The sequence below is a fragment of the Natrix helvetica genome, assembly GCF_964273705.1.
Source record: "Natrix helvetica genome assembly, chromosome: 6".
Classification (NCBI taxonomy): Eukaryota; Metazoa; Chordata; class Lepidosauria; order Squamata; family Natricidae; genus Natrix; species Natrix helvetica.
This window is the reverse complement of record NC_138553.1, coordinates 85,807,780-85,820,064: the sequence shown is the minus strand read 5'-3', so window position 1 is coordinate 85,820,064 and position 12,285 is coordinate 85,807,780. Positions and strand designations below refer to the sequence as shown.

At 43.8% G+C, this 12,285-nt stretch overlaps 1 protein-coding gene across 2 annotated transcripts in view; it reads right to left on the bottom strand.

The window, feature by feature from the left end:
* Positions 1-10,302: 10,302 nt before the first annotated feature.
* SEMA3A (semaphorin 3A) overlaps positions 10,303-12,285 on the bottom strand; it is a 127,836-nt gene continuing 125,853 nt past the window's right edge. For both annotated transcript variants that reach the window (XM_081957244.1, XM_081957245.1), the window contains exon 17: positions 10,303-11,441. In XM_081957244.1, the coding sequence (XP_081813370.1) occupies positions 10,986-11,441 (456 nt within the window). In that variant the 3' untranslated portion in view covers positions 10,303-10,985. The remainder of the gene's footprint in view (positions 11,442-12,285) is intronic.

Genomic DNA, 12,285 nt, shown 5'->3' with positions numbered 1-12,285 from the left:
GGTGGGAGGCGGGGGCAGGGTGGCACTTGTGTTTTCAAGGGGGAAGAAGTCAAGGACTGTGATTGGCAGCTGATGAGGCGAGGAAAGGATTTTGTACAGTGGAATTTTTTTCCTGGGGTGAATTAAACCTCAATGAAATTAGTTTCAGCCGTACGTGGCAGCTTTTGTACATTTGCCGTCTCAGACTACTAAGAAATTGTGCCACCAATTTGCATCCAGAAAGATCTTGGGAAACCCCCGAGAGAGAGAGAGAGAGAGAGAGAGAGAGAGAGAGAGAGAGAAGGCTGGAGTTCTCTGGTCTGATCCACAGAAAGAAAACCGTTTTTGCCTGGACACGGATCAGCTCTGGGAGCCCGGCCAGTGGCTGCATGAGACTTTGGCCGGTTCTTTTTAGGCTGGGACCCCTATGGACCCAATGAAGCCTTCAGCTCCCCTTCCCCCCTACTAAGACAGGGAGAGGCCGGGGGGAGAATATGAAGAGCCCCCCCTCCCCCCTATATGTTATTGCAGTGTATCTGAGAAGGGCTGAGAAAGGAGGAGGAAGCCTTCCGTTCTCAACTTTAATATTCTTCTTAGACAAAAGTACCTTTAAAAAAAAAAAAGATTATGGGCAAAGCCGAAGAAAGCTGAGGATTTTAATGCACCGAGGCTGTCTGGCTTACGTCTGAATGATTTTCATTCTGTCTTGGTGGATTTCTGCCAATTTCAAAGTCTGATAGACCCAGACTAAATAAATATAACAGGCCACGTAAAGTGGGCAGCTATGAAAACGAATTAAGAAATAGCTCCCCTATTACATCATAAGAGAACATAATAGAGGCTAGACCAAGAAGGATTTGGGGCTTGCTGTGGTCTCTGCCTTCATGCCCTTCACTTCTCCCCCAAAGTGTAACTATATAGTATAATCTGTGTTGAAATCTTGCAGTCCAAAAACAAGATTTGAGGGATGGGAGGAAGGCTAAAACTTAATATTCACTTAGATCCAAGAAGGCAACCTCCCTTTCTTAAGAGAGTTGGCTTCAAATTCAGCCGCTGGTTAAAACCTAAGCCTAATATAAACAAAAGTCCCTTTTTTTTTGTTTCTGTTAAATCAATTTCAATTTAACAGTGCTTTAACAGTCTTATAACTTGCTCATGCACTTTCAAATGGGAAACCATCTTTGTACAATGATGTCCCTTGTGGGGAGGAATTCTGGGGTCTCCTTTCCACCCAAAATGGTGAGTCCACTACCTTCTCTGCATTGACATTCTCCTGCCTAGAAAGGTCCCCACTCCCACCCAGCCCTAACGGGGCCTTTGACCTCTGCTGCCTCAGATCGATTACCCCTAGTTAGGGGAACCTCTTTCTGCTTAAGGTTTAAAATTTCTTTTCGGTGGAAAATTCAATTTAATGCACTTTACTTATTCCCTCAAGTTCCGTGCTTTTGAATTTATGTAGGAATTTACAGAGGCAAGATATGTTAATATAATAATCTAAATTATAGGATGATTTACTGCTTTGTTTTTGAATCTTTTGTTTTTCTGAAACCCTTTGGTTTTGAATCCTTCCTAAGACATTTATTTTGTCCCTTGGCAAGCCCCACTGTATCCGGTCTTATATATATAAACTAAGTGGTGGTGGGTTGTTTGGGTTTTTTTGCTATTTCCTCTCGTTTTTTCTTCTCCCCCTTTCTCCTGTCATTTTCTCATCATTTTTATTTGCACGGATTGCTTAGCTTAAGTTTGTTCTTGTTGTGCATCTTGGAAGATTGCTTATGTTTTGCACTTTTCTGAAATAAAAGATAATGCTTGAGGAAAAATAAAGCTAAAGCTCGGCTCTATTTTCCCAGGAAGCCCCAAAGGATTTCTACGTAGGCAGCCCATATACGCGGACAGCTGGCTTTAAAGGAGACAGGAGAAGTAAATCAGTGCCTCTCTCAGCCATGCGTTGTTTGTTTAATTCCTTTTATATAACCAAAGCTTGCCATTTCTTCCTACGGGGAAGAGAAAAGCCTGAATTTGAGGTCACAACCCTGCTGGGAAGGGGGCCTGGATCTGGACTAGGAGCATGTGGTGCTCCTCAGGGGTCCCCGCGGCCCACAGATTTTCACTCTGCAGGACGGCTTTTCCGCCTCGTAAGGTGTATTTCTACCATTCGAAGTCACAAGGAGGCCTTGAAGGAAGTAAAGGAAGTTCCTTAGATTGCCAAATCAGATGAAGCCATCTTGAGTTGCAAGGAAGCCAAGGCCTTTAGCCTCTTCTTCAGCCTCGTAAAACAGAAAGAACCAAGAACCAAAGAAGAACCAATCTCTACCAGGGTTTGCTTTTTTTTTAATGCTCATGGATGCGCATGTCAGGCAGCCTTAATCCAGCGCTAGAATTTCTCCCCACCCAACAGCCGACGTCACTCTGGGTGCTGGGACAGAGCTGGCTGACTCTTTCCTGCCAGCCTCCGAGGCAAAAGCTCCACTCAGAGCGGGACGGCCGGGGTGGCCAACGGCCATCCTCCCAGCTTTCCTTTCCTTTCCTTTTTTTTTTTATATAAACGGATGTTGCTCTCTTTCTTCCAGGTGTGGTTTTTTTTCCCCAGTGCATGCAAAGCTTTGGGACTTTGGATGAGGAGGAGGAGCTCTGAGGTTCATGCTGCCATTTCATTCAGTCCAGGAAGCCATAGAAAGAGCATCTCTGGAGGTGCCCAAAGCTGCACGGCTGAACTGCCGGACCCGATGTTTTTATTTCCAACTGTTGGAAACATTTCAAAACAGCTTTGTTTCCAACATTAAGGTTAAATCTGCTGCTGACTATGACCACCAGATGGCAGGCGTGCACTTTTCAGTTGTCCCCCTCCTTGCAGGCTCCGGAGGAAATGTCTGCTTGCCCTCCAGATGGGGAGTGAAGGTGGCCCCAGATGCAGCAAAAATCTCTTCAGAACTCACCAAAAAACACCCTCGAATTTGCTGCTTATGGAATAACACAAACGTCAAAATTGAATGCTTATCTTATCCAAAGGTGGTGAAGAAAGAGAAGCCTGCATCCTGTAGAAGCAAAGACCATTCTTCATTGTCTTCCAAAGTGTGCAAGCTTAAAATGTCATTTTTTCTGTTATATTGCAGCAGGTAATGGGTAAGAGGCAGCTTTTGAGGAGACTTGATAGGATGCTTCTCCACCCACCATCATCATGGATATATTAAATGCATAACTAACCTTTAACCTATTTTATTGGCGCTCCATGGCATATTTTAGAATAGAAAATACCGTCTTTTTTTTTTTTTTTTGGGGGTGAGGCAAATTTTATCATTCCCCCTTTGCTGGCAGGCAAAGTGGAAGACAAAGACATTTCTGAAAGAAGCAGGAAGTGTTGGCTTTCAAAGTGGCCGCCCAGCCCCTGGGAAGGGAACGGTTGGCTGTAAGGAAGCCCCAAACTTCCTCGTGACCAGAGGTGAAGGACCATCAAGGCCATCCTCCTGTTCCCAGCTTTTGCCAGCTGAAGGGCTGAGGGAGACTGCATGCTTCTATCAAAGTTGGCCACTCTGATCAGGGACATTTACAAACAAGAGTTTTGTAATACAAGACGTGTTTGTATTGTTGAGGTCGATGATCTTACCTTCTTTCAGAGATTGACTCTGTCGCTAAGCAATAATTCAGAGCACTGAATTTAATCCCTGGGTTTTCAGTTCACATTTTTCACAGATCTCATTGGAAAGCTGGGAAATGCTGCTCAGTGTTAAAATGCTGTTGAACTCCTACAGAGCTCGCTTGATTCAAAGAGATTTGAATTGCCTGGAGGAATAACCGAACACGGAAGGGCAATCAATAAGAGTCAGTTGCTTGTCTTTAGTGCCAATGAATCCAGCATCCTGGTGAAAGCAGGAGTCCCCCAGAAGCCTCGTTTATTTCCCAGTTGCCTCCAGCAACGGCTCACTCTTTCCATAGCAACCCACCAGCTTCTCTTCAGGCAGGCTCTCCTGTTCGTTTCCCTCCAAGTGCAAAGGCAAAATGCAATCAGCAACACACAAGGAAAGGAAACAGCACATGTGTCTGTCTGCCCATGCGCAATTGTGTGTGATTTTTCAGCCTTTGGAAATGTGCAGCCATGATATACATTGGCCCGTAGGCCATAGACGTGGACCCATTCACAAGAAGGACGAGGGGTGACATGATAACTGTTTTCCAATATTTGAAGGGCTGCCACAAAGAGGAGGGGGGTCATCCTATTCTCCAAAGCCCCTGAAGGCAGGACAAGAAGCGACCAATGGAAACCAGTCAAGGAGAGAAGCAACCTGGAACTAAGTGGGAATTTCCTAACAGCGAGGACAATTAACCAGCGGAACAGAAGTTGCCTTCAGAGGTTGTGGGGGCTCCTCATAACTTTTGACTTCTGACTTTTAAGGCTTTTAAGAACAGACTGGACAGCCGTTAGTCCAGAATGGTGTAGGGCCTCCTGCTTGAGCAGGATGTTGGACTAGAAGACTTCCAAGGTGCCTTCTAGCCCTGTTCGGATTGATTAATATTACACAATTAGGGGAAAATCTACTGAAATTTCAGAAAAATTGGGAACATATTATTATCCCACAAAATATAATTATGGCATCAGCAACAATAATGGCTTCCCTGGGACCAAATAGGGAGATAATAACAGCCGGCCGAGAACGCGGGAACTCTCCCATTGGTGGTTTGGGGACCCAAAAAGAACCACGATAGAGGCTTGAAGGAAGCCCTCCTGGCGGGGGCTGCGTGGAGCTAAGGGAAAAGTGACACCCCCCAACTCTATTGGCTTTCGTGCACTCCACACACCCCATTAAGTTTACAGGGAACATTTTTATGTAAACAGTCCAGACAGCCAACTTCAAATATTTTGAAGAAATGTTTATTTAACAACAACATACATGCTAAAAGAAATGATTTACAGCAGCAATTTCATAACATTTTTCCTGCCCTTCTGGGATTCTTCACTCCCATCTGAAATGGAGCAACATAAATATAGTAGTGAAATTGTTTGTCGTCTGGTAAGGAATGCACTTTGTGCCCTGGTACAAAACAACTGAAAAAACCTTCAGATGACTTCCCCACCCCTCCAGGCTGAGAGGCAGACCTCATTCCTCTCTTTAGGAAGCCCATTTGCCCCTCCGAGGGTCTCAGGCTGGCTGCAGGAGGCCGAACTGATCAGCTGGCACTGCCAGAAATCACATCTCCTTCAATGGAGGCGGAATTCACTTTATTTCCACTAACAAAAAATTAACCCCACCTGCTTCTACAGACTGAAGAGGTTGGAAGCAACCTTGAGTAGATCTTTGCTGGGTCAGATACGCAGTTCTCCTTGATGGCAAGTTTGGAAGAAAACGTGGTTTTTCTATGGTTGATTCTAGAATGCTGCCACCTGCAGATCTGTGCCTCTTCCTTCTTTGCAGGAGGCCTCAGGGAGGAGCCCCCACTGGAGTTAACAATCTTCAAAACAAATCGAGTCCACCGAGAGGGTGCTCAGACCTCCACTGTGTTTGGGAGCCCTTTGCGGGTTGAAGATTAAAGCCTGTCGCTTTTTAGGAGAGCATTGATCATGTAAAGCCACGGTACTTATCGGCGCCCGAGGAAACTTTTCAGGACTCTCTAGAAAGGGAAAGTTGTTTAAATACACGCTCAGGAGGGTTTGTGGGTGTAAATAAGGAGCCCCGTGCAATGAAAAAGTGAAGTTTTTAAAAGACTGACGCACACTTACCTGGGAGCCAGCCCCCTTGGACTCTGTAGGAGGTGACACACGTCAGATGGCTATGAATCTCACTGACTGCAGCGACCTAAATCTTCCGTTGAAACATGCACCTAGAATTATGTGGTGCAATTCATAAAACCTTAACCATCTTCCCAGCCTGGGCCTGAGACAGCCTCCAACAAGACTCCAGTGACTTTAAAAGAGGAACGTAAATTATCCAAGAAATTATCTCCCTATGGACGGGTTCCACATCTCCCCAGGGGATTCTTGTTCTCTTTTATAACGTGAAAATAATATTGCCATTGTTTTTCAAGAGCAGGACATGTTTTGTTGCAATTAGCAGAGGGAAAAGTTCTGGTGCCTCCTCTCTGGTGCCGCCTTGTACCAAGGGCAGAGGCCAATAGAAGCCAAGGATGATCAGAAACCACTTTGGGGCAGGGATTCATTTCCTGGACCTGCACTCGACCCATGCAGCAGTCAGGAGGGGCACGGAGGCAGCTCGCCTCACTCCAGGAGGAGGTTTGCCTCCCTCCGTGAGCAGCAGGGCTCCAGAAGGCAGACTGGCACCCTTGGGCAGCTCCTCCTTTTGTGCCACTTGCGCCCATCCCTGAATGGATTGCTCAGGAGCCCTGGCGCCTTAGGCAATTGAACTGTTGCAATGCACTCTACGTGGGGCTGCCTCGAAAGCCACTGGGAAACTATCAATTGGTCCAGAAGGGGATGGCACAGGCGGCAATGGGCATTCTTCGTTATGCCCGCAGAAGAAGTATGCCCTCTACTTTGGGCTCCCATGAGGCTCCTGGGTGTGATTCAAGCTGCTGGTTATTACCTCAAAGCCCTCAGAACTGGGATCCTTGCAGGTGGGCCTGCACTCACAGGTACCCGCCCTTCCCGCCGTTCTCAGAGGGAGGGCACAGCCCAGGTCGCTTTGTTGGAACAAGGCCATCCTATGGGACCCAGACCCAGATATCTTCTCTGTGGCAGCCCCCGCCCTTAGGAAGGAGGAGGTTCCCTGGGACATGTGTTTGGCCCCAAGGGTGGAAGCCTGGAAGACCTGGCTCTTCCACCGTGCTTTGGGATCACGATGTCCTTTAATTGAATTTGATAATTTATTTTTATTATTTTATTTTATTGATTTCAGTATTTTATTTTATTGATTTCAGTATTTTATTTTATTGATTTGTGTGTTTTAATGTGCTATCCTACTTTGTATTAATTGTTTCTGGGTTTTTATATGCCACACAATCACAGAATCTGAGTTGAGTGATTATATGAATGAATGAATGAATGAATGAATGAATGAATCCATCAGTTTTGCCAATAAGGAGATGACAACTCTTAACCTATGATGGTTTTTTTAATGTTAAGTTTCCTGCCTTTGCTGAAAAATCTATGAAATAACAGTATTATAGTGTTCATTATTTATTTAAAATTAAAAATACAGAATTTATACCTGTTAGGAATTAAGTTTTCACTTGAATGATAAAATCACTGTAAAAACAGGAAGGAAATTAATGAACCTGGGTACGTCAGACTATCAATAGAACCCTAAGCACTGTATTTCAAATATGCAGGCTAAGAATTACGACAGTGAAGTTTTAATTTGGAGAGAAAGAATGTTTATGTTTTTTTGTAAAAATTCCAGCAAAATCCAGATGAATTAATGTCGGTGGCTGAACTCCCAGTGCAATGGAAAGACCCAGCAAAAGACAGATGGGGCCACACAAATAACCCTCTGGCAGCTTCGAAAGGAAATGAAAACAAGTTAGGAGTCCTGAAGGAAGTATGAGAAAATTGCAGAAATGTGCCAGGTAAAAGTCAGAAACGAAAAGTCAGAGAATCAATGAAGCTTAGAAAAAGAACTTTTAGGAAGACTATGAGAGATACGAGATCGCTCTTTGCCTACATTCAATGTCTGAAGTTCATAAAGTTAATTTCCAACAGGCTGCACCATTTAAAAACAACAACATTTTAGTAGAGTGCAAATGACTTTAGACCGTCTGCTCTGGCCCATTTGGAAAATCCTGCATTTGGATGTCATTTATTTCCCAATGGCTTCGGAAGCATCACAGTCAATGAGTAGCCATACTTCAACAACTACAACAGTCCCAGTGCTGACGTGAGCCAGGGCCATTGGGCCTAGGAGCCTCATTGGACCGATACTCAGGGAACCACTAATGCCTTCTCTTCCCAACTGTGCATTACGCATGGCCATAACATCCATCTCTAGTTAATGCCATTATATCTGGTGAATCAAATGCTGGCCCATTTGCACACTTTCCCCACCAAGGCTGGCCAGTGAGCCAGTACGCTCAGCTCCACCATCTGGGGATTCTGCCTTGGCCAGCTGAGGTTTTCCCCCTGATCGGAGGAAGGGAAATTCCTTCCAATGGGACGGGTGAGGCCCTGAAGAAGGCGCCGGTGTGTCTCTGAAGGGAACAAGGCCCAGCCAACGCGGCTCCCTTAGGGAAAACCCAGGGTCTGGAACAGATCCCGCAAAATGCCCTTGTGCCCAGGATCCCCGTGAAAGGGCCTCTTTCCCTTGCTAGGAACAGGGCCCTGTGGGGGAAGGAGAGCTCGATCCGAATGGGAAGGCTGATGCCCACGGAGACACCTAAGCCAAGAAGCCAAACTGAAATATTCCTATTAGGACTGTGATCCTTCAGCCACCCAGGGTCTCCCCTTGCAGGGGTTTCAGTGGTTTGTAGCTGAGGAATAAGTTCACAGGAATCATTATTTCATCCCATTGTCCGTCTGTACATTATACAAGGACAACGTTCACAGGTTGACATTCACAGGCTACATCTGGGGCATTTTGTGGGCAAGGAGTGAAAGAGACCCCCGTTCAGTGGGACAGAAGCTCTTCAGGGGATGCAAACCCTGAGTAGCCACGGGGAGCTCAGGTAGCTGTTTTGCACAGTTCTGCTGGAGTTCAGTCCAATACGTGGATGAATTGTAAGCTATTTTATAAAGAGAACTATAGCTAACTTCAAATACTGAGATAAGGTATAATCAAGTTTCCTTAGTTTTCCTTAGCTTCTCACGTCTACTGTGGTTTAAACAACAAGCCATCATGAAAACCACGACTGAGGGTGATGGGTGAACTCAGAATATTCCATCCACAGTATCTGCCTTCTCAAATCTGCTTCTGGGGCCACACTTCTAAACCTGCTTAATCAAAACTAAAGTCCAGTAAATTCATTGCAAACTCTGTCAAAATAAATGCGACTAGGTTAGGACTGCAGAATAGTTGTATACACACACACACACACATACACAAAAGAAATAATAATATTCACATTCAGATTTAATTACTGCAACTTAAAATGCCTGCTGAAGAATAAAAAAATATGGTGCATTTTGTCATTTGTTTTTAAAGCTCATTACTGGAAGATACATCGAGATTTGTAAAAGTTAGCCCTCCTGTTCAAAAACTGCTGATATAAGTCATTTGTTATCATGAGAAGCTCAGGGCAATATCTTAATAACTTTTGAAATTCTCAGCACACTTTAAATCATCCCAAGAAGTTTGCAAGCTCAGGCATTAATACAGATGCTTCTTGTATTCAAAATGTATGAAATTCTGGAAACAACGCTACCCAAGGTGAAAAAAAGTATACTGGTTTTGGGCCAAACTGAGCAAAATTTGGATAGATCTACTGAAATCAATGGAATTATTTATTAGTCATGATGAGTTTATAGTATAGAGGGGAGAAACCTTGCATCTAGCAATGAAATAGAGTAGTTTCTAATTTCATATGCTTTTAATTCACTACAGGTGAATTGCACACTGCACGTCAGTGTAGACATGACATATGAGATTTACCTTTCTTAGGGTAGCTTGGACAGGATCCTAGTTTTGCTAACTCAGTGGTTTCCAGATTTTTAATCTTCAGGGAATTCACCCTTGACTCCATGTTACATCCCAAGACATAGGACGTGTCCCGTATACAATTATTATTTCAGATCAAATTTTTCATGCATTAACTTGGATTTGTGTCATATCGCAAATATGACACACTATTGTCTACTTTGTAATGTGGGCAAGCAAGTCTGGTGCTTTATCAACTGAGGAATATTTTGCTCCTCCAGACCAGCTGAAAGCCACTGTGTCTTTCTAAGATGTCAACAAATCAAGGATTTTTCATGGAGAGTGTTCTATTTTTGCCATCTATATAACAAGATCATGAGCAGAAGAAATATTTTAATGCTATTCACAATCTTCCCAAATTAAAAAAAAGAAAAGAAAATATACAGCATAAGTCATTTGAGTTTCCCTTCATTGTTTCAATCGGTTTCCCTTTATATCAAAGCATAAGATAAGACAAAGGGGCTCAGACTGAACAGGGGAGAAACCATGAGGCCAAAAAACCCTTTGTCAGGATAGCCCTACTAAGAAATTAGATAAAAGGTACTTATAATATAAATCACCTGCAATTTAGTTGAGTTTGCTTATTGTTTGACTCCATTTCATAAACAAGGAATTAAAACTGAGCAAAAGTAAACCTGGAGCTTTTTTCCTAATTAAAAAATAAAATAACAATCAGAATATCAGAATATTATCAGACAAAAAGCCTAGTCTATCTCCCCACCCCACCCCACCCTCAAAAGAGCTATCTTTGACTGCATATTGGTTGTGGTATATTTAAATAGTTGTTTAATAAAATACATCTTTAAGTCAAAGGTTAGGGAAGTCATCAGTAGTAGGCCCAGAATAATCCATCTGCTGTTGCCACGGCTTCAGGGAATGAATGGCGGGGCTCCATGTGACTCTAATGAGTAATTGCATACAGTATTAATTCCATCTTTCCAGCACATTTATAAACAAGAGAACTAGTAGGCAAAAAGGGTGCATAAGTCTTGCATACAACCAAGTGTGAAGGTTCTGTTCCTTAGCTTTCCAAAATCCATGCAGTACTTTAGTCAAGTTCAAGAGAGGTCCCAGAGAGCATTTTTCTCTCTCTCCTCATAATTCCTTTTCAAAATGGCGGCATGACCCATGACAGTGCTCTTTTCTTCAGTCCAAAGAGAAATGCCAAGTGCATCTCACTGCAAAACCACATGGTTTCAGAGTCAGCTTACGTTCCAGAAATGTTGGGGGTCAACGAGATGAGCCCAATGGGAAACGTTTCAGCAAACCGGGCCCATTTTCAACCAAGTGGAAATCATTCAAGCTTCCCAGCTCTTTGTAAACATCCACGTAAATGCCATAGAAAACGTTCGTCTGTATTGCATCTCATTTCCAGTTATGCAAGGTTTTACTTGGATAAAAGAGGTTTTTTTGGGGGGAGGTAATTGTCGCTCAGACACTTCGTGGCGCCCTCTCAAACTCGTGGGTCCTTCTATTTCTACCTTTCTTATTTTCCTGTAGATGCTTCCACTTGTTTGGGTTCACCTGGGCATTAGCAGGTCTCTGCCGGCGTTGTTTACGGTCCCGTTTCCACACCTGTTCGCAGAATTCATCCATTGTGTTTAGGTTGGGGTGGTTGATGAGCTGCATGAAGTCTCTATACCACACTTTCTGGATGGGAGTCATGCCGTTGGAGGCCTCCTTGACCTTGGAACTGTCTCCTTCTTCTTCTTTATGAAGAAGCTCTTCCAGGTGTTCCGTGTCTATGATCTCCAAGGTGACCTTGAGGAGGGTTTGCATGAAGCCGTGCTCCACAGCGTAGCAGAAGTAGAGTCCTGAATCCTTCCGCTGCAAGCTCCGCAGGAGAAGACCTTGCTCTGTCCGGATCAAACGGTCATTTACTTTGATCTGTGGAGGAATAAAATAAGTTCCTGTTTAAGCAGGGAACCTCAGAGAATGAAACTTTGTTCAGCCATGATAGCTCCTTGGATGAGGCTTTCTATCACTCTAGGCTATTTCTCAGATCTTTTTGAACAGGAGGAGGAGGAGAGGAAAGAAAGAAAGAAAGAAAGAAAGAAAGAAAGAAAGAAAGAAAGAAAGAAAGAAAGAGAGGAAGGTGTTCCAACAGTTTGAAAAATGAGTGCAGACTAGTGTTAGAAACATTTGTTTCATTTATTCTATACTTTCTGGACAAGTTTAAACAATAAATAAACCAAGTTTGTTAGTAAAATCGCTGAGATGATGGCTGTTCTACATAGCATACAGAATAAATGATCAGAATGATTGAGCTACCTTATGTTACAACATCCATCTTTAATATGGAAAGGAACTTTGAAGACAATAAAAGCACTGATGTCAAACTACAGACAAACAATCATTATAACAAATGGATGCCTGTTCCTGCTCTCCTCCGTATTAAGTCAGAGGAGACCTAATGACCAAAGCAATCAGCCCGAGTGACGTTCTCCAAGAGAAGGACGATGGGCTTGGCTAGCAACCTCCTTCTCCAGGGTCCCCCAAATAGGGCAAATTCCTGGACGATGGACTTCAACTCCCAGAGTTTCCTACTGATCACAGCTGTTGCGGAGAATTCCTTTTCCTCCTCTCTCATCCTTTTATTAATAATGTATAAAAGAAACCCCCGACAACACTATAAAAGAAGGGAGCGAAATGCTCCGGATTCTTGAAGTCCTCACATTGGGAAGCTGCTCACACTGCAAAACAGCATTTCTCTTCCTTTGTATTCCCACTG